Here is a 22804-nt window from a genome sequence, read left to right as displayed (position 1 = left end):
ATTGGATCATTAATTTGCGTATACTTCAATAAGTGTCTTTTTAGGTGGAATGTAGTGTTTGGCTTAGTGTGGTTATTTGTGTTCTTACCGCGCTTTTTGTGTGGCTTTTGTTTGTGTGTGGAAACCTTTTCATCATCAAGCTTACTAATATCAATTATATCAGCAATATTTTCATCGCTTACAACGCGTATTAGTGCATATGGCTCTTTGCCCTCTTCTTCAACTGTCTGAATTTGGAAGTATTCCTCATCTTCAGGTCCTTGCTTTTTAAATGTACGAGTTTTTGTAGTCTTCTTTCGTGGCTTTTTATTGTCGTCGATTTCTTCAGTGAAGACAATTTCTTCTGGAAGTTCCTCAATTGGTATTGGCATCGTCGATATCTCATCAATCGGTACAACATCCACTTGGACATTAGTTAATGGTTCCTTGTCATCCTCCTCAATAACTTGGACAGTGGTAACCTCGTCAAGCTTATCATCAATATTCTTTTTAAATGCTCGCGTTTTAATTGTCTTCTTCTTTTTCGTTCCGTCTGGCGCTATTACTTCAAGTTCGGTAACTTGTTCAGGTAATTCTACTGACGTCTTGTCAGTAAATGCGGGTTCTATTGATGGCTGCTCCTTCACGGTTACGGAGTAAGTAGGCTCGTCGTCATCTTGTTGAGTTATATCGATTTCAGTAATCTCTTCTCTGTTTTCATCCTTTGGCTTCTTAATAACTCGCTTCTTTGTTTTCACAATTTTTGGCTGTCCCTCGTCATCAACAGTCATTGTTTCAAATACTTCATCCGGCAAAACGACTATTTCTGATATTTTTTCTTCTGGGAGATTTGGGAAGGGAGCTTCAAAGTTTTCTACAGTAACCTTTGTTATTGGTTCCTTTTCATATTCTTCGACAGTTTGAACTTTAGTAACTTCCATATTCGGTCCTTTAACTTTTTTAATAATTTTTGTTTTAATAACAGTTTTTGTTGGAGTACCATCTTCTTTTTCAGACATTATAACAGATTTTCTTTCTGGCAGCTCAAAGATTGTAACTTCGTCTTCTGGGTTTTGCACAATAAGTTTTTTCTTCAATTTTACTTTGCCACCAAAGGGAGATTTCTGATCCAATTCTTCTACCGTTACAGTAACTTCTGGCTGCTTATTATCTTCTTCCACCGTTTCGATCTTTGTTATTTCTTCTATATCACCCTTTGTCTTCTTAATGACACGAGTACGTATTTTTTTCTTCTTTAGTTTACCGTCTTCGTCTAAAGTTTCAACCACATTAACTTCCTCAGGAAGTTCCTGAACTTCTTCAGGCTCTTGTTCCTCCACTGGCAATTCTTCGACTGTTACCGTTGTCACGGGTTGTTTGTCATCCTCTTCAACGGTCTCTATTTTGGTAACTTCTTGTTTGTCGCCCTTAACCTTCTTAATAACGCGTGTGCGGATCTTCTTCTTCTTAGGTTTGCCGTCTTCAGAAATAGTTTCGATCACATGCACCTCCTCGGGAAGTTCCTGAATTTCTTCAGGTTGTTCTTCTTCCACAGGCAGCTCTTCGACTGTTACAGTTGTTTCGGGTTGTTTGTCATCCTCTTCAACAGTTTCAATCTTTGTGACTTCTTGTTTGTCGCCCTTAACCTTCTTAATAACGCGTGTGCGGATCTTCTTCTTCTTAGGCTTGCCGTCTTCAGAAATAGTTTCGATCACATGCACCTCTTCTGGAAGTTCCTGAATTTCTTCAGGTTGTTCTTCTTCCACAGGCAGTTCTTCGACTGTTACAGTTGTTTCGGGTTGTTTGTCATCCTCTTCAACAGTTTCGATCTTGGTGACTTCTTGTTTGTCGCCCTTAACCTTCTTAATAACGCGTGTGCGGATCTTCTTCTTCTTAGGCTTGCCGTCTTCTGTTATGGTTTCGATCACATGCACCTCCTCGGGAAGTTCCTGAATTTCTTCAGGTTGTTCTTCTTCCACAGGCAGCTCTTCGACTGTTACAGTTGTTTCGGGTTGTTTGTCATCCTCTTCAACAGTTTCAATCTTTGTGACTTCTTGTTTGTCGCCCTTAACCTTCTTAATAACGCGTGTGCGGATCTTCTTCTTCTTAGGCTTGCCGTCTTCAGAAATAGTTTCGATCACATGCACCTCCTCGGGAAGTTCCTGAATTTCTTCAGGTTGTTTTTCTTCCACAGGCAGCTCTTCGACTGTTACAGTTGTTTCGGGTTGTTTGTCATCCTCTTCAACAGTTTCAATCTTTGTGACTTCTTGTTTGTCGCCCTTAACCTTCTTAATAACGCGTGTGCGGATCTTCTTCTTCTTAGGCTTGCCGTCTTCAGAAATAGTTTCGATCACATGCACCTCTTCTGGAAGTTCCTGAATTTCTTCAGGTTGTTCTTCTTCCACAGGCAGTTCTTCGACTGTTACGGTTGTTTTGGGTTGTTTGTCATCCTCTTCAACAGTTTCGATCTTGGTGACTTCTTGTTTGTCGCCTTTAACCTTCTTAATGACGCGTGTGCGGATCTTCTTCTTTTTAGGCTTGCCGTCTTCTGTTATGGTTTCGATCACATGCACCTCCTCGGGAAGTTCCTGAATTTCTTCAGGTTGTTCTTCTTCCACAGGCAGTTCTTCGACTGTTACAGTTGTTTCGGGTTGTTTGTCATCCTCTTCAACAGTTTCGATCTTGGTGACTTCTTGTTTGTCGCCCTTAACCTTCTTAATAACGCGTGTGCGGATCTTTTTCTTCTTAGGCTTGCCGTCTTCTGTAACGGTTTCGATCACATGCACCTCTTCTGGAAGTTCCTGAATTTCTTCAGGTTGTTCTTCTTCCACAGGCAGTTCTTCGACTGTTACAGTTGTTTCGGGTTGTTTGTCATCCTCTTCAACAGTTTCGATCTTGGTGACTTCTTGTTTGTCGCCCTTAACCTTCTTAATAACGCGTGTGCGGATCTTCTTCTTCTTAGGCTTGCCGTCTTCAGAAATAGTTTCGATCACATGAACCTCCTCGGGAAGTTCCTGAATTTCTTCAGGTTGTTCTGCTTCCACAGGGAGCTCTTCGACTGTTACAGTTGTTTCGGGTTGTTTGTCTTCCTCTTCAACAGTTTCAATCTTTGTGACTTCTTGTTTGTCGCCCTTAACCTTCTTAATAACGCGTGTGCGGATCTTCTTCTTCTTAGGTTTGCCGTCTTCAGAAATAGTTTCGATCACATGCACCTCCTCTGGAAGTTCCTGAATTTCTTCAGATTGTTCTTCCTCTACAGGAAGCTCTTCGACAGTAACCGTTGTCTCAGGCTGCTTATCATCCTCTTCAACAGTCTCGATCTTGGTGACTTCTTGTTTGTCGCCTTTAACCTTTTTAATGACGCGTGTGCGGATCTTCTTCTTCTTAGGCTTGCCGTCTTCAGAAATAGTTTCGATCACATGCACCTCCTCGGGAAGTTCCTGAATTTCTTCAGGTTGTTCTTCCTCTACAGGAAGCTCTTCGACAGTAACCGTTGTCTCAGGCTGCTTATCATCCTCTTCAACAGTCTCGATCTTGGTGACTTCTTGTTTGTCGCCCTTAACCTTCTTAATAACGCGTGTGCGGATCTTCTTCTTCTTAGGTTTGCCATCTTCAGAAATAGTTTCGATCACATGTACCTCTTCTGGAAGTTCCTGAATTTCTTCAGGTTGTTCTTCTTCCACAGGCAGTTCTTCGACTGTTACGGTTGTTTCGGGTTGTTTGTCATCCTCTTCAACAGTTTCGATCTTGGTGACTTCTTGTTTGTCGCCTTTAACCTTCTTAATGACGCGTGTGCGGATCTTCTTCTTCTTAGGCTTGCCGTCTTCACTTATGGTTTCGATCACATGCACCTCCTCGGGAAGTTCCTGAATTTCTTCAGGTTGTTCTTCTTCCACAGGCAGTTCTTCGACTGTTACAGTTGTTTCGGGTTGTTTGTCATCCTCTTCAACAGTTTCAATCTTGGTGACTTCTTGTTTGTCTCCCTTAACCTTCTTAATGACGCGTGTGCGGATCTTCTTCTTCTTAGGCTTGCCGTCTTCACTTATGGTTTCGATCACATGCACCTCCTCGGGAAGTTCCTGAATTTCTTCAGGTTGTTCTTCTTTTACAGGAAGCTCTTCGACGGTAACCGTTGTCTCAGGCTGCTTATCATCCTCTTCGACAGTCTCGATCTTGGTGACTTCTTGTTTGTCGCCCTTAACCTTTTTAATGACGCGTGTGCGGATCTTTTTCTTCTTAGGCTTGCCGTCTTCAGAAATAGTTTCGATCACATGGACCTCTTCTGGAAGTTCCTGAATTTCTTCAGGTTGTTCTTCTTCCACAGGCAGTTCTTCGACCGTTACAGTGGTTTCGGGTTGTTTGTCATCCTCTTCAACAGTTTCGATCTTGGTGACTTCTTGTCTGTCGCCCTTGACCTTCTTAATTACACGTGTGCGGATCTTCTTCTTTTTAGGCTTGCTTTCAGTCACGGTTTCGATAACATGTACCTCCTCTGGAAGTTCCTGAATTTCTTCAGGTTGTTCTTCCTCCACAGGGAGTTCTTCGACTGTTACAGTTGTTTCGGGTTGTTTGTCATCCTCTTCACAGTTTCATCTTGGTGATTCTTTTTTTCTTTTTTTTCTGTTTTTTTCTTCTTCTCTTCGATGTTTCTTTTTCTTTTGTTTTTCGTTGTTCTTCTTGTCTTCGCTCCTTGTTCACTGCTTATCTTCTTCACGTTCGTCTGGTGATTCTTTCTTCTTTCTTTTTAGGCTTGCCTTCTTCAGTCACGGTTTCGATAACATGTACCTCCTCTGGAAGTTCCTGAATTTCTTCAGGTTGTTCTTCCTCCACAGGGAGTTCTTCGACTGTTACAGTTGTTTCGGGTTGTTTGTCATCCTCTTCAACAGTTTCAATCTTGGTGACTTCTTGTTTGTCTCCCTTAACTTCTTAATGACGCGTGTGCGGACCTTCTTCTTCTTAGGCTTGCCGTCTTCAGAAATAGTTTCGATAACATGTACCTCCTCTGGAAGTTCCTGAATTTCTTCAGGTTGTTCTTCCTTCACAGGCAGTTCTTCGACCGTTACAGTTGTTTCGGGTTGTTTGTCATCCTCTTCAACAGTTTCGATCTTGGTGACTTCTTGTCTGTCGCCCTTGACCTTCTTAATGACACGTGTGCGGATCTTCTTCTTTTTAGGCTTGCCTTCTTCAGTCACGGTTTCGATAACATGTACCTCCTCTGGAAGTTCCTGAATTTCTTCAGGTTGTTCTTCCTCCACAGGGAGTTCTTCGACTGTTACAGTTGTTTCGGGTTGTTTGTCATCCTCTTCAACAGTTTCAATCTTGGTGACTTCTTGTTTGTCTCCCTTAACCTTCTTAATGACGCGTGTGCGGACCTTTTTCTTCTTAGGCTTGCCGTCTTCAGAAATAGTTTCGATACATGCACCTCCTCGGAAGTTCCTGAATTTCTTCAGGTTGTTCTTCTTCCACAGGCAGTTCTTCGACGTTACAGTTGTTTCGGGTTGTTTGTCATCCTCTTCAACAGTTTCATCTTGGTGACTTCTTGTCTGTCGCCCTTACCTTCTTAATACACGTGTGCGGATCTTCTTCTTTTTAGGCTTGCCTCTTCAGTCACGTTTCGATAACATGTACCTCCTCTGGAAGTTCCTGAATTTCTTCAGGTTGTTCTTCCTCCACAGGGAGTTCTTCGACTGTTACAGTTGTTTCGGGTTGTTTGTCATCCTCTTCAACAGTTTCAATCTTGGTGACTTCTTGTTTGTCTCCCTTAACCTTCTTAATGACGCGTGTGCGGATCTTTTTCTTCTTAGGCTTGCCGTCTTCAGAAATAGTTTCGATCACATGCACCTCCTCGGGAAGTTCCTGAATTTCTTCAGGTTGTTCTGCTTCCACAGGGAGCTCTTCGATTGTTACAGTTGTTTCGGGTTGTTTGTCATCCTCTTCAACAGTTTCAATCTTGGTGACTTCTTGTTTGTCGCCCTTAACCTTCTTAATAACGCGTGTGCGGATCTTCTTCTTCTTAGGCTTGCCGTCTTCAGAAATAGTTTCGATCACATGCACCTCCTCTGGAAGTTCCTGAATTTCTTGAGGTTGCTCTTCTTCCACAGGGATCTCTTCGACTGTTACAGTTGTTTCGGGTTGTTTGTCATCCTCTTCAACAGTTTCGATCTTGGTGACTTCTTGTTTGTCGCCTCTAACCTTTTTAATGACGCGTGTGCGGATCTTCTTCGTCTTAGGCTTGCCGTCTTCACTTATGCTTTCGATCACATGCACCTCTTCTGGAAGTTCCTGAATTTCTTCAGGTTGTTCTTCTTCCACAGGCAGTTCTTCGACTGTAACAGTTGTCTCGGGTTGTTTGTCATCCTCTTCGACAGTTTCAATCTTTGTGACTTCTTGTTTGTCGCCCTTAACCTTCTTAATAACGCGTGTGCGGATCTTCTTCTTCTTAGGCTTGCCGTCTTCTGTAACGGTTTCGATCACATGCACCTCCTCGGGAAGTTCCTGAATTTCTTCAGGTTGTTCTGCTTCCACAGGGAGCTCTTCGACTGTTACAGTTGTCTCGGGTTGTTTGTCATCCTCTTCGACAGTTTCAATCTTTGTGACTTCTTGTTTGTCGCCCTTAACCTTCTTAATAACGCGTGTGCGGATCTTCTTCTTCTTAGGCTTGCCGTCTTCAGAAATAGTTTCGATCACATGCACCTCCTCGGGAAGTTCCTGAATTTCTTCAGGTTGTTCTTTTTCCACAGGCAGCTCTTCGACTGTTACAGTTGTTTCGGGTTGTTTGTCATCCTCTTCAACAGTTTCGATCTTGGTGACTTCTTGTTTGTCGCCTCTAACTTTCTTAATAACGCGTGTGCGAATCTTTTTCTTTTTAGGCTTGCCGTCTTCTGTTACGGTTTCGATCACATGCACCTCCTCGGGAAGTTCCTGAATTTCTTCAGGTTGTTCTTTTTCCACAGGCAGTTCTTCGACTGTAACAGTTGTCTCGGGTTGTTTGTCATCCTCTTCGACAGTCTCGATCTTAGTAACTTCTTGTTTGTCGCCCTTAACCTTTTTAATGACGCGTGTGCGGATCTTCTTCTTCTTAGGCTTGCCGTCTTCAGAAATAGTTTCGATCACATGCACCTCCTCGGGAAGTTCCTGAATTTCTTCAAGTTGTTCTTCCTCTACAGGAAGCTCTTCGACTGTTACAGTTGTTTCGGGTTGTTTGTCATCCTCTTCAACAGTTTCAATCTTGGTGACTTCTTGTTTGTCGCCTTTAACCTTCTTAATGACGCGTGTGCGGATCTTCTTCTTCTTAGGCTTGCCGTCTTCAGAAATAGTTTCGATCACATGCACCTCCTCGGGAAGTTCCTGAATTTCTTCAGGTTGTTCTTCCTCTACAGGAAGCTCTTCGACGGTAACCGTTGTCTCAGGCTGCTTATCATCCTCTTCGACAGTCTCGATCTTGGTGACTTCTTGTTTGTCGCCCTTAACCTTCTTAATGACGCGTGTGCGGATCTTCTTCTTCTTAGGTTTGCCGTCTTCAGAAATAGTTTCTATCACATGCACCTCTTCTGGAAGTTCCTGAATTTCTTCAGGTTGTTCTTCTTCCACAGGCAGTTCTTCGACCGTTACAGTTGTTTCGGGTTGTTTGTCATCCTCTTCAACAGTTTCAATCTTGGTGACTTCTTGTTTGTCGCCCTTAACCTTCTTAATGACGCGTGTGCGGATCTTCTTCTTCTTAGGCTTGCCGTCTTCAGAAATAGTTTCGATCACATGCACCTCCTCGGGAAGTTCCTGAATTTCTTCAGGTTGTTCCGCATCTACAGGAAGCTCTTCGACGGTAACAGTTGTCTCAGGCTGCTTTTCATCCTCTTCGACAGTCTCGATTTTGGTAACTTCTTGTTTGTCACCCTTAACCTTTTTAATGACGCGTGTGCGGATCTTCTTCTTCTTAGGCTTGCCGTCTTCACTTATGGTTTCGATCACATGCACCTCTTCTGGAAGTTCCTGAATTTCTTCAGGTTGTTCTTCCTCCACAGGGAGTTCTTCGACTGTTACAGTTGTCTCGGGTTGTTTGTCATCCTCTTCGACAGTTTCAATCTTTGTGACTTCTTGTTTGTCACCCTTCACCTTCTTGATGACCCGTGTGCGGATCTTCTTCTTTTTAGGCTTGCCGTCTTCAGTCACGGTTTCGATGACATGTACCTCCTCGGGAAGTTCATGAATTTCTTCAGGTTGAACTTCTTCCACAGGGAGCTCATCAACTGTGACAGTTGTCTCAGGTTGTTTGTCATCTTCTTCAACAGTTTCAATCTTAGTGACTTCTTGTTTGTCGCCCTTGATTTTCTTAATGACGCGAGTGCGGATCTTCTTCTTCTTAGGCTTGCCATCTTCAGAAATAGTTTCGATGACATGCACCTCCTCAGGAAGCTCTTGAATATCTTCAGGTTGTTCTTCCTCCACAGGGAGTGCTTCGACTGTAACAGTTGTCTCGGGTTGTTTGTTATCCTCTTCAACGGTTTCGATCTTGGTGACTTCTTGTTTGTCGCCCTTAACCTTCTTGATGACGCGTGTACGAATCTTCTTCTTCGTGGGTTTACCGTCTTCAGTTACGGTTTCGATCACATGTACCTCTTCTGGAAGTTCTTGAATTATTTCAGGTTCTTCTTTTTTCACGGGAAGCTCTTCTATTGTAACAGTAGTTTCGGGTTGTTTGTCATCCTCTTGTACAATTTCGATCTTGGTGATTTCTTGTTTGTCGCCCTTGACCTTCTTGATGACACGGGTGCGGATCTTCTTCTTCTTAGGCTTACCATCTTCAGTAGTAGTTTCGATCACATGCACTTCCTCTGGCAGTTCCTGAATATCTTCCACAGGCACGTCTTCGATTGTGACAGTAGTTTCGGGTGGTTTGTCGTCCTCTTCGATAGTCTCGATCTTGGTGACTTCTTGTTTGTCACCCTTTATCTTCTTAATGACTCGTGTACGGATCTTCTTCTTCTTGGGTTTGCCGTCTTCAGTGATGGTTTCAACAATGCGTACCTCTTCCGGAAGTTCCTTGATTTCTTCAGGTACGTCTTTCTCAACAGGAACCTCTTCAATAGTGACGATTGTTTCAGGTTGCTTGTCATCCTCTTCGATAGTCTGGATCTTGGTGACTTCTTGTTTGTCACCCTTGACCTTCTTGATGACTCGTGTACGGATCTTCTTCTTTTTTGGTTTGCCATCTTCAGTGACGATTTCAACAATGCGCACTTCTTCTGGAAGTTCCTTGATTTCTTCAGGCTGGTCTGTCTCAAAGGGAACCTCTTCAACTGTAACAGTAGTTTCGGAAGGCTTGTCATCCTCTTCGACGACTTCAATCTTTGTGACTTCCTGTTTGTCGCCCTTGACCTTTTTGATGACTCGTGTGCGGATCTTCTTCTTCTTTGGTTTGCCATCTTCAGTAATAGTTTCAATAACACGCACCTCTTCAGGAAGTTCCTTGATTTCTTCAGGCTGGTCTTGCTCTACAGAAACCTCTTCGATTGTGACAGTAGTTTCAGGTTGCTTGTCATCTTCTTCCACAGTCTCAATCTTTGTGACTTCTTGTTTGTCACCCTTGACCTTCTTGATGACTCGTGTACGGATCTTCTTCTTCTTTGGTATGCCATCTTCAGTGATGGTTTCAACAATGCGTACCTCTTCCGGAAGTTCCTTGATTTCTTCAGGTTGGTCTTCCTCAAAAGGAACCTCTTCTATAGAGACAGTTGTTTCAGTCTGCTTGTCATCTTCTTCCACAGTCTCGATCTTAGTGACTTCTTGTTTGTCACCCTTGACCTTCTTAATGACTCGTGTACGGATCTTCTTTTTCTTTGGTATGCCATCTTCAGTGATGGTTTCAACAACGCGTACCTCTTCTGGAAGTTCCTTTATTTCTTCAGGCTGGCCTTCCTCTACAGGAACCTCTTCTACTGTGACAGTGGTTTCTGGTTGCTTGTCGTCCTCTTCCACAGTCTCGATCTTGGTGACTTCTTGTTTGTCACCCTTGACCTTCTTAATGATTCGTGTACGGATCTTCTTTTTCTTTGGTATGCCATCTTCAGTGATGGTTTCAACAACGCGCACTTCTTCTGGAAGTTCCTTGATTTCTTCAGGCTGGTCATTTTCAACAAGAACCTCTTCGACTGTAACAGTACTTTCAGATGGCTTGTCATCCTCCTCGACGACCTCAATCTTTGTGACCTCTTGTTTGTCGCCCTTGACCTTCTTGATGACCCGTGTACGGATCTTCTTTTTCTTTGGTTTGCCATCTTCAGTGATGGTTTCAATAACACGTACCTCTTCAGGAAGTTCCTTAATTTCTTCCGGCTGGTCTTGCTCTACAGGAACCTCTTCGATTGTAACAGTAGTTTCTGGTTGCTTGTCCTCTTCTTCCACAGTCTCAATCTTTGTGACTTCTTGTTTATCACCCTTGACCTTCTTGATGACTCGTGTACGGATCTTCTTCTTCTTTGGTTTACCATCTTCAGTAATTGTTTCAATAACACGTACCTCTTCAGGAAGTTCCTTAATATCTTCCGGTTGGTCTTGCTCTACAGGAACCTCTTCGACTGTGACAGTAGTTTCGGATGGCTTGTCATCCTCCTCGACGACCTCAATCTTTGTGACCTCTTGTTTGTCGCCCTTGACCTTCTTGATGACTCGTGTACGGATCTTCTTCTTCTTTGGTTTGCCATCTTCAGTGATGGTTTCAACAACTCGTACCTCTTCAGGAAGTTCCTTGATTTCTTCAGGCTGGTCTTGCTCTACAGGAACCTCTTCGATTGTGACAGTAGTTTCAGGTTGCTTGTCATCCTCTTCCACAGTCTCGATCTTTGTAACTTCTTGTTTATCACCCTTGACCTTCTTGATGACTCGTGTACGGATCTTCTTCTTCTTTGGTTTACCATCTTCAGTAATTGTTTCAATAACACGTACCTCTTCAGGAAGTTCCTTAATATCTTCCGGCTGGTCTTGCTCTACAGGAACCTCTTCGATTGTGACAGTAGTTTCTGGTTGCTTGTCATCTTCTTCCACAGTTTCAATCTTTGTGACTTCTTGTTTATCACCCTTGACCTTCTTAATGACTCGTGTACGGATCTTCTTCTTCTTTGGTTTGCCATCTTCAGTAATTGTTTCAATAACACGCACCTCTTCAGGAAGTTCCTTAATATCTTCCGGCTGGTCTTGCTCAACAGGAACCTCTTCGACTGTGACAGTAGTTTCAGATGGCTTGTCATCCTCTTCGACGACCTCAATCTTTGTGACTTCTTGTTTGTCGCCCTTGACCTTCTTGATGACTCGTGTACGGATCTTCTTTTTCCTTGGTTTGCCATCTTCAGTGATGGTTTCAACAACGCGTACCTCCTCTGGAAGTTCCTTAATTTCTTCCGGCATTTCTTCCTTAACAGGAACCTCTTCAATTGTGACAGTAGTTACAGGTTGTTTGTCGTCCTCTTCTATAGTCTCGATCTTTGTCACTTCTTGTTTATCACCCTTGACCTTCTTGATGACTCGTGTACGGATCTTCTTCTTCTTTGGTTTGCCATCTTCAGTAATTGTTTCAATAACACGTACCTCTTCAGGAAGTTCCTTCATTTCTTCCGGTTGGTCTTGCTCTACAGGAACCTCTTCTACTGTGACAGTGGTTTCTGGTTGCTTGTCGTCCTCTTCCACAGTCTCGATCTTGGTGACTTCTTGTTTGTCACCCTTGACCTTCTTAATGATTCGTGTACGGATCTTCTTCTTCTTTGGTTTGCCATCTTCAGTTATGGTTTCAACAAAGTGTACCTCTTCTGGAAGTTCCTTAATTTCTTCCGGCTGGTCTTGCTCTACAGAAACCTCTTCGATTGTGACAGTAGTTTCAGGTTGCTTGTCATCCTCTTCGACGACCTCAATCTTTGTGACCTCTTGTTTGTCGCCCTTGACCTTTTTGATGACTCTTGTACGGATCTTCTTTTTCTTTGGTTTGCCATCTTCAGTGATGGTTTCAATAACACGTACCTCTTCAGGAAGTTCCTTAATTTCTTCCGGCTGGTCTTGCTCTACAGGAACCTCTTCGATTGTGACAGTAGTTTCAGGTTGCTTGTCGTCCTCTTCCACAGTCTCGATCTTTGTAACTTCTTGTTTGTCACCCTTGACCTTCTTAATGACTCGTGTACGGATCTTCTTTTTCTTTGGTATGCCATCTTCAGTGATGGTTTCAACAACGCGCACTTCTTCTGGAAGTTCTTTGATTTCTTCAGGCTGGTCTTTCTCAACTGGAACCTCTTCGACTATAACAGTAGTTTCAGATGGCTTGTCATCCTCTTCGACGACTTCAATCTTTGTGACTTCTTGTTTGTCACCCTTGACCTTTTTGATGACCCGTGTACGGATCTTCTTCTTCTTTGGTTTGCCATCTTCAGTGATGGTTTCAATAACACGTACCTCTTCAGGAAGTTCCTTAATTTCTTCCGGCTGGTCTTGCTCTACAGGAACCTCTTCTACTGTGACAGTGGTTTCTGGTTGCTTGTCGTCCTCTTCGATAGTCTCGATCTTGGTGACTTCTTGTTTGTCACCCTTGACCTTCTTGATGACTCGTGTACGGATCTTCTTTTTCTTTGGTATGCCATCTTCAGTGATGGTTTCAACAACTCGTAACTCTTCAGGAAGTTCCTTTATTTCTTCCTGCAGGTCTTTCTCAACAGGAACTTCTTCGACTGTAACAGTAGTTTCGGATGGCTTGTCATCCTCTTCGACGACCTCAATCTTTGTGACTTCTTGTTTGTCGCCCTTGATCTTCTTGATGACTCGTGTACGGATCTTCTTCTTCTTTGGTTTGCCATCTTCTGTTATGGTTTCAACAACGTGTACCTCTTCTGGAAGTTCCTTAATTTCTTCCGGCTGGTCTTGCTCTACAGGAACCTCTTCGACTGTGACAGTAGTTTCAGATGGTTTGTCATCCTCTTCGACGACCTCAATCTTTGTGACTTCTTGTTTGTCGCCCTTGATCTTCTTGATGACTCGTGTACGGATCTTCTTCTTCTTTGGTTTGCCATCTTCAGTTATGGTTTCAACAACGTGTACCTCCTCTGGAAGTTCCTTAATTTTTTCAGGCTTTTCTTCCTTAACTGAAACCTCTTCGATTGTGACAGTAGTTTCAGGTTGCTTGTCATCCTCTTCGACGACCTCAATCTTTGTGACCTCTTGTTTGTCGCCCTTGACCTTTTTGATGACTCTTGTACGGATCTTCTTTTTCTTTGGTTTGCCGTCTTCAGCGATTGTTTCAACAACGCGTACCTCTTCTGGAAGTTCCTTGATTTCTTCGGGTTGGTCTTCCTCAAAAGCGACCTCTTCTACTGTGACAGTGGTTTCTGGTTGCTTGTCGTCCTCTTCGATAGTCTCGATCTTGGTGACTTCTTGTTTGTCACCCTTGATCTTCTTGATGACTCGTGTACGGATCTTCTTTTTCTTGGGTTTGCCGTCTGCAGCAATAGTTTCAACAACGCATACCTCCTCTGGAAGTTCCTTGATTTCTTCGGGATGGTCTTCCTCAAAAGCAACCTCTTCTACTGTGACAGTAGTTTCTGGTTTTTTTTCATCCTCTTCAATAGTCTCGATCTTGGTGACTTCTTGTTTGTCACCCTTGACCTTCTTAATAACTCGTGTGCGAATCTTTTTCTTCTTTGGTTTGCCGTCTTCAGCGATTGTTTCAACAACGCGTACCTCTTCTGGAAGTTCCTTGATTTCTTCGGGTTGGTCTTCCTCAAAAGCGACCTCTTCTACTGTGACAGTGGTTTCTGGTTGCTTGTCGTCCTCTTCGATAGTCTCGATCTTGGTGACTTCTTGTTTGTCACCCTTGATCTTCTTGATGACTCGTGTACGGATCTTCTTTTTCTTGGGTTTGCCGTCTTCAGCAATAGTTTCAACAACGCGTACCTCCTCTGGAAGTTCCTTGATTTCTTCGGGATGGTCTTCCTCAAAAGCGACCTCTTCTAGTGTGACAGTGGTTTCTGGTTGCTTGTCGTCCTCTTCGATAGTCTCGATCTTTGTTACTTCTTGTTTGTCACCCTTGATCTTCTTGATAACTCGAGTACGGATCTTCTTCTTCTTAGGTTTACCATCTTCAGCAATAGTTTCAACAACGCGTACCTCTTCTGGAAGTTCCCTGATTTCTTCGGGCTGGTCTTCCTCAAAAGCAACTTCTTCTACTGTGACAGTAGTTTCTGGTTGCTTGTCATCCTCTTCGATAGTCTCGATTTTGGTGACTTCTTGTTTGTCACCCTTGACCTTTTTAATAACTCGTGTGCGAATCTTTTTCTTCTTTGGTTTGCCGTCCTCAGTAATTGTTTCAACAACGCGTACCTCTTCTGGAAGTTCCTTTATTTCTTCAGGCTGGTCTTTCTCAGCAGGAACCTCTTCGACTGTGACCGTGGTTTCTGGTTGCTTGTCGTCCTCTTCGATAGTCTCGATCTTTGTGACTTCTTGTTTGTCACCTCTGACCTTTTTGATGACTCGAGTTCGGATCTTCTTCTTTTTGGGTTTGCCTTCTTCGGTGATAGTTTCAACAACTCGTACCTCTTCAGGAAGTTCCTTAATTTCTTCGGGCTGATCTTCCTCAAAAGGAACCTCTTCGACTGTCACAGTAGTTTCAGGTTGCTTGTCATCCTCTTCGATAGTCTCAATCTTGGTTACTTCTTGTTTGTCACCCTTGACCTTCTTGATGATTCGCGTACGGATCTTTTTCTTCTTTGGTTTGCCGTCTTCAGCGATTGTTTCAACAACGCGTACCTCTTCTGGAAGTTCCTTTATTTCTTCAGGCTGGCCTTCCTCTACAGGAACCTCTTCTACTGTGACAGTGGTTTCTGGTTGCTTGTCGTCCTCTTCCACAGTCTCGATCTTGGTAACTTCTTGTTTGTCACCCCTGACCTTTTTAATAACTCGTGTGCGAATCTTTTTCTTCTTTGGTTTGCCGTCTTCAGCAATTGTTTCAACAACGCGTACCTCTTCTGGAAGTTCCTTGATTTCTTCGGGTTGGTCTTCCTCAAAAGCGACCTCTTCTACTGTGACAGTGGTTTCTGGTTGCTTGTCGTCCTCTTCGATAGTCTCGATCTTGGTGACTTCTTGTTTGTCACCCTTGATCTTCTTGATGACTCGTGTACGGATCTTCTTTTTCTTGGGTTTGCCGTCTTCAGCAATAGTTTCAACAACGCGTACCTCCTCTGGAAGTTCCTTGATTTCTTCGGGATGGTCTTCCTCAAAAGCAACCTCTTCTACTGTGACAGTAGTTTCTGGTTGTTTGTCATCCTCTTCGATAGTCTCGATCTTGGTGACTTCTTGTTTGTCACCCTTGACCTTTTTAATAACTCGTGTGCGAATCTTTTTCTTCTTTGGTTTGCCGTCTTCAGCGATTGTTTCAACAACGCGTACCTCCTCTGGAAGTTCCTTGATTTCTTCGGGATGGTCTTCCTCAAAAGCAACCTCTTCTACTGTGACAGTAGTTTCTGGTTGTTTGTCATCCTCTTCGATAGTCTCGATCTTGGTGACTTCTTGTTTGTCACCCTTGACCTTTTTAATAACTCGTGTGCGAATCTTTTTCTTCTTTGGTTTGCCGTCTTCAGCGATTGTTTCAACAACGCGTACCTCTTCTGGAAGTTCCTTGATTTCTTCGGGTTGGTCTTCTTCAAAAGCGACCTCTTCTACTGTGACAGTGGTTTCTGGTTGCTTGTCTTCCTCTTCGATAGTCTCGATCTTGGTTACTTCTTGTTTGTCACCTTTGACTTTCTTGATGACTCGTGTACGGATCTTCTTTTTCTTGGGTTTGCCGTCTTCAGCGATAGTTTCAACAACGCGTACCTCCTCTGGAAGTTCCTTGATTTCTTCGGGATGGTCTTCCTCAAAAGCGACCTCTTCTACTGTGACAGTAGTTTCTGGTTGCTTGTCGTCCTCTTCTATAGTCTCGATCTTGGTTACTTCTTGTTTGTCACCTTTGACTTTCTTGATGACTCGCGTACGGATCTTCTTTTTCTTGGGCTTGCCGTCTTCAGTTACGGTTTCAACAATTCGTACTTCCTCTGGAAGTTCCTTAATTTCTTCAGGCTGTTCACTTTCCAAAGGAACCTCCTCGACTGTGACAGTAGTTTCCGGTTGCTTGTTATCCTCTTCAACTGTTTCGATCTTTGTGATTTCTTGCTTATCACCCTTGATCTTTTTAATGACACGTGTACGGATCTTCTTTTTTTTCGGTTTGCCATCCTCCGAAATTTCTTCAAAAACTTGAATAGTTTCGGGAACCTCCTCAATTTTGGTTTCATTTGTTTCTTTTTTTTGTGTTGGTGTCTTTTGTGTTGTGTGTTTTGTGTCTAGGGTTTGCTTTGTATCTGTGTAAAGAAGTGTGTTTTTAGTATTTGGTTTTGTATGAAAATTGTGTTTATGTTTTGTTTTGTGTCATATGTGTTTTGTTTTTTGGGGGTCAGGAGGTAATGGAAGTAATACGCCTTTTTGGTTGAACTGCTTAAACTAAACCTATTTGGATACTTACCCCTTGGAGGTTTTACCGTTTTGACTAAATTCTGTTCATACTCATTTTGCTGTGTTTGCAATTGCAACACAGATTGTGCAACCTCCTCTAAAATTTCGTGTGTTTGTAACTTCTCTTCACTAACAGTATCTTCTTTTGAATCATGTGTTGATGTCAGGGGCTCAGAAATTGTGGTAGCCTTTTCAGCATGTGTGGTTGTTGTTTTTAATTGTGCATTTTCGGAAACTGTTGGCAATATGTTGTGTACACTTTCGACCACAAATTGTGTTCTATGTATTGCACTTTCTAAATTGCTGTCTTGGAATGTTGGTTTTACTTCTTCCAAAGAATGTATTTTGTCAATTGAAGCTGTTGCTGTGTTAAATATGTCGACGTGTTCTGTTGTGGCTGTAATGTTTGTTTCATAGCTTTTGTTTGCATTTGCTGTTGGTTGCTTAATCTTATTATCAAGTGAACCGATTTGTTCCGCTGTAATTATCTGTTCATTAAGATATATATTTTGAGGTGTTATTGATGGAGTTGCATGCTTTGTGTCGATTTGAGGTATACTCGCGTCTTGAATGACTCCCTTCTCATGCAATACACTTGTTATAGCAGCTAATCTCACATCAGCCGGTGCTTCCTTTGGAAGTTCAACAATCATTTTATTCTCCTGCAATGGACTTACACTTTCGAACGGAAGCTGCTCGCTTAGAACTATATTTTTATGTGCAATTGAATCTGTAATAGCTTTTCGCTCTTCGGGCTGAACAGTCACCAGACCGCCTAAGGCGGGCTGCACAGAAATCTCCTCTACAACCGACACCTTGAAATCAGAAAGCACTGTGGAATCTGAAATTGGTATGACACTTTCAGGTCTAAATTCACCGTGGCCTTCGATGTTTTCGTATACTTCAACCATTGTGGTGGTAACCGGTTGGGCCATGTTATCCACCGACTTTGGTTTGGTTGTGATATGATAACTTTTCCCTTTTGTTATAGATGCAGACTGCTCATAAGTATATTGTTCAGTGATACTAGCTGCCTCATTATGTGCTTGTTGTACTGTATTTGCTTTATTTTCTTTTGGTATTTGAAGATCATATGTTTCTTGAATTGAGATTACTCCCATAACTTCCTCTGTAACAATTGATTTTTGTTCTATGCCAGACACTCGGGCAGTTTCTGGAGCGATAGTTAATGGAGCCAGATTGTCTTCTTTGATAAATGTGGTTTGCACTGTCGTCAACTGAGCCCGATTGATATCTGCATCCATTAATATTTTTGGGTATCGTTCTTGCTTGTCTTCGTCACCTTGAAGTTCCTTTGCTATTTCAAAAGAAGTGACTTGGGATATAGTTTTATGTAAATTCATATCATCCGACTTGACTTTAGCTTGAGCAATACTATCCAAAGAAATATTTGATTCTTTTTCCCTATCCAAAGGAAACTGAGTCTCGACAATGTTAGTTTGAAAGATTTGATTGTTACACGATGGCTCAGCTTGAAAAGTGACTGGCGCTTCAGGTTCATTTACGCTACCTATGTTTTCGATAGGAATGACTTCAGAAACTATTGTTTCACATTGTGTGCCTTCAATGAACGGTTTGCCATATGCTGGAAGCTCTAAAATATCCATTAAAGGCCTTTCTTTTTGCATTACTAAATTATCTTGTTGAGTTTGTACTTTTCGAGAGTTTAATCCAATAGCAACTTCTGCTTGAGATTCCTGAATTAAAACATCTTTCATATATTCAGATGATTCCAAAAACATAATTTGGGAAACTGTGGTACCTTGCAAAAGTTCATCCATCATAGTCCTAGCAGTGACTTTTGTAGGCTCTTCAGTTAGAATAGTTGATTCCTTCTGGAAAGTTCTTTCTGTTGTCAATTCGGGAGTTACCTTGTACATGCTATCCAAAGACTCAGTTGCATTGGCTAATTTCACATCTGGTTTTGCTAAATTTTCGGAACTCTCAATGCATAGAATTTCCGTTACCGCAACTTCATTTTGTTTTCCTTCCAAATTGGAATGTGCCAGCTTTTCGCTTGCCATAAATCGTCCAAGTTGATTAACGTCCTCTATCACTTGATTCCTAGTACTTATTGGCAAGCTAAGTTTTGAGGAAATATCACCTTTTTGTGCCACAGCAAATGTTTGTGGCTTCGTAGTAAAGATATCTTCTGATTCTACTGCTTGTTGAAAATCTGTAGACTGACCATGGGAGAGCTCATGAGTAAATTCTGCATGCTGCTGACCAAATCTTTCTAAAGGTTTTTCATCAATTATTGTTTCATAGACAGCCAAATCGTCGACAGATTTTGTATACAACTGTGGAACATCCGTTAATACATTTGCCTTATGTTGCGGCGTAGTCTCCGTGGTAAAACTAATCTCACACTCCAATGTGCTTTGTCCCTGTGCAATTGCCGATTGGGAAAAACTATCCTGTATCCGTTTTGCAATTGCTTGATTCGTTGGCTTATCATCGAGTACTTCAGTCTTGTCAATAACCAAGCATTCGGTGACTTGAGTATGTTCATGAGGAATGATCGATGTTTGTGAGCTAACGGCCTCGGTTCGAATGTTATCTATAGTTCTGTTAGTTGACTCAAATATCATTTCCTCACTTGACTTGATTTCATTCAAGAGATCAATTGTGTGATGTGCGAACTTATTTTTAACACTAAAGTCCTCTAGATTCTCTGGCGCCAAATTGTCTTCTACACCTTCCGTGATTGGTAATTTGAGTAAATCCGCAGCAACTGTTTTGGCTTGCTCCATTGGCAGATCGGCTAGTTTAAGTTCTTGTTCAGACTCTAATAAATCCATTTGTCTGTTTATTGCAATGCCGACTGTAGAATCTAATGCAATTTTTACTAATTGCTCTGATGGCTGCTCCACACCCTCAAGCAAATTCTCCTTTTCGAATGCTTCTGTCTCGCGAACACTAATTTCATACAAACTAGTTACAGTTGGCTGGCCCTTTGCTAATAATGGAATATTTTCAGTTAGCTCTGCGGCGTAGTCTAGAATATCGATTTGCTGGGCCAACGGTGTTTTCTGAGTGAATTCATTCAGCTTTGGTGTGATCTGAATTTGCTGAGGTAGCGTCTGATCTCTTAAATTTTCCGTGTTCTCACTGACAATTGCTGAGCTAGTTTTCAAAGCAGAAGTTGTCTCTATTATCTCTACATTATTCATTGTCGACTCATTGTACTTTGGTGTTGAATAATCTTCCAAATTTTCTATTGGTATAACTTCTTGAACATTTGCTGAAATTATTTGTTCCATAGTTATATGAGCTTTATGTTCTGGTTGACCCATTTCATTTAGTTTCTGCAATGATTCCATATGCTGTGCAGTAACATTGCTGGTCACTTGCAGGGCACTTGACTGTCCAATAGTAGCACTCCTTAACGTCTTTATTTCCTCATCCTGAATGCTTGTTTCCTGTTCAAGTGTTAGGCACACATTTGTCTGCGTCGATTCCAATAGATCAAAACTACTTTCGGATTTTTGTTCATGTGGGTGTTCTTGCTGTTGATATGGTCGTAGTGATTCGAGTGGTGCTTGTTCTAAAACATCAGCTCCATGTTGCTGATGAAGATTGACATCAGCTTTAAGCTTGGTAGGTTTTGTATCGTCTGTGTGTTCCTCTGTTCCTTCCAATACCATAATTTGAACCCCTTCGGTATGCTTAAATTCCTCTGTTGATGTTTTAGCTATGTATTGGGGTAATTTTAGACAATCTTCACTTAGTTCTGAGCTTCTTTCACTCAAGTGAACATTAGTAATTTCGAGCGATGATTGCACAACGTCATCCATCTGGATGTTACCTGTTTTTAGTTCAGGTTGCGGAAGTGTTTCTAAATAGTCCAGCTCTTCCAGTAGATCCAGCTTACTAGTTACTCCAATTGGTTTCGATTCAAACACTGGGACAGCAGTGGATGTTTTGAAATCTTCTACGCTAACTAGATCGCCTGCTGACTGATCGGCTAAAACTTCTAGCACACTGGTCACCTTTAACTCAACAGGAATTATTTTTTCTATAGCCGATTGTTCGTGCCTAAGTTCTTCGTTCGGTATTACGGTCTCTTTCTCAGCCAAAGTATCCTGCTTGATTTCCAAAGCCATTTGCTGTATGAAATCCAATTTGGCGTCTGCAATATCAGGTTTTAGTGGCACTAGTTCCTGTTCCGTATCTATTACAATTGGTACCTCCACGGCTGCAACTAATTCTCCTTCTGTAATATTGACTTTTCCCTGACTAATAATTTGCTCACTCTCTGATACATTAATCACACTTTCGTAAATTGCCTCTTCCCTACACTCTGCCGTTCCATACGTCTTAGTTAGTGTTTCCTTTGCGGGCTTAGTTGAATCCACAAGTGGCTGCTTCAGCTCATCGGTCATTTCGGATAGATTTGTCTCCAAAGTTTCACCAATTGTCAATGCATTTGTCTGAGCAGGTGTGGCCGCCAAGTTTTTGGGTATATCTTCCAGAATCAACTCTGTGGTAGCCTCAACAGTGGATGTTGTCTCGTGGCTTACTATTGGGAAAGATTGGGCTTCTACTTTCAGGTTTGCCTCTTTGGCATCACACTTGAACACTGGTAAGCTCTCTTCTTTGGGACTTTGAGAATCCGCTGTAGTGTTAAGCAACCCTTCAGCTAAAACCAGTTGCTCAAGAGCCTGGAATTCGGATGTGCGATGCTTTGGCAGTTCATCCCCTGATAGCGTCTCGAATATCTCCGTTTGTTGGATTATGACAGGAATCTCTTCAGCTTTTACATTAGCATCTGCCGAGCTTCGCGTGGGCTTTGCTTCATCGGGAATGTCTTGCAAGGTCTCTAAAACTTCTGAAGCCCTAATATCTACAGCCTTGTACTCTAGCATGGTGGTTTGTGATCTCTCTTCACGTATTTCCATCGCAGGTTTTAACTCATCCAACGAATCTTCTGGTTGACATTCGCTTATGCCAAGGCTGATATTTGAAGTGACTTGAGGTGAAATCTGCTCACTGCTGGGTTTCACTTGTGTTAATTGTTCACCCACAGTTTCACTACTTACTGCTTCGGTGATTTGAAGTCCTTCCTGATTCAATAATAGGGGTTTCGCGGTTTCACTTAGCACTGGCATTGGTTTTAACTGCTCAAGGCTATCCAAAGCGGGTTGTTCCATTTCTGTAAGTCCATGCGATACCTGTAACTCTTCATGAGCTCGTTGTGGTGCTGCTGTGTTAAGTGGCTGCAGCTCATCCAAAGTATCTTCCACGCTGGGTGACTCCACCAGAAGTGGCCGTGATTCCTTTACTTTACGCAAGGCCTTGACAGACTTTGGTATCTTAGATGGTTTTAGATCCTTGGAGGATTCCTTAGTTTCTGGCTCCATGATGCTAACAACTTTACGTTCGCGTATTTCAATTCGCTCGTCAAGCTTATCTTCCTGTGGTCTTTCTTCTTTAACGTGAGTATGAAGTACTTCTTCATCTAGTGTTTGATATTCCTCACTGGTGGCCACCAATTTCTGGGGTAAAATATTATCTTTCGCTTGTGCTGGCTTCGGTATCGGTGTAGAAAGTTCTGCGGTAACTGCAACTGCAACCGTTTCCAAAGTTTCTTTGGGTACATTCTGTATAGAAAGTGTTTCATATGGCACAACGAAAATCTCCTCGGTTCGCTCTAGTGTTTCAGCTATTTGTGGTGATCCTGTGATTGTTTCTTCGGCGTTTTCATGTTCTTTATGTTGTTGTTTATGCTTTTTAGTTTTCGTTTTCTTATGCACAATTTCTTGCTGAGTTTGTATAACTTGTTCTTGTACTTGTAATTGTTCTTGTACTTGTTGATGCTGTATGAATTGTTTTTCCACTTTTGTGGCTGTTGTTTCTGTGAATGTAATGTAATTAAACAATGACAATGTCGGCCTTTCTTTTTGTGTTTATTATTTTTTGTTGGTTTTGTTTGTTTCTTTTTTTTTTTAATGCTTTTAAATAGCAAAAACAAATACACTAAATATGGTCTCAATGATCCATCAGCAGTAAGCCAATTCAAAGCATACATAAATAGTTAAAGAGTGTAAGATTAGTTGTGCTTATGGTAAAACGGGCAAAGCTTTCACGGCCAAAATGAAATGAATAAACCCAATATGCAGATATGTATAAATGTATGCAATCTATGGACAAACAGACAAACATTGAAATAGCTTTAACTTACCAGATCTTAACAACGAGTTCCAGTCTGCGTGCATTTTTAGGATAATAAAGCTCAATCTACTTTTAAGCAAATTAGAGTCAGATTGTTAAAGAAGCGAAAATAGATGTA

At 42.1% G+C, this 22804-nt stretch overlaps 1 protein-coding gene across 5 annotated transcripts in view; it reads right to left on the bottom strand.

The window, feature by feature from the left end:
* The window catches only part of LOC6645017 (titin), a 78278-nt gene that overhangs the window by 22273 nt on the left and 33201 nt on the right, over nt 1-22804 (bottom strand). For 3 of the 5 annotated variants that reach the window (XM_047011743.1, XM_047011744.1, XM_047011745.1), the window contains exon 12: nt 16502-22369. The exons of 1 other annotated variant lie outside the window; for it this stretch is intronic. In XM_047011743.1, the coding sequence (XP_046867699.1) occupies nt 16502-22369 (5868 nt within the window). Of the gene's footprint in view, nt 1-88; nt 4044-6246; nt 16341-16501; nt 22370-22804 lie in introns of all 5 variants that reach the window. One more of the 5 variants, XM_047011746.1, reaches the window with a different exon arrangement.

Source organism: Drosophila willistoni (genome assembly GCF_018902025.1).
Source record: "Drosophila willistoni isolate 14030-0811.24 chromosome XR unlocalized genomic scaffold, UCI_dwil_1.1 Seg105, whole genome shotgun sequence".
In the NCBI taxonomy this organism is placed as follows: domain Eukaryota; kingdom Metazoa; phylum Arthropoda; class Insecta; order Diptera; family Drosophilidae; genus Drosophila; species Drosophila willistoni.
Note: the sequence above shows the minus strand (reverse complement) of the source record. Positions and strands in the feature narration are given on the sequence as shown.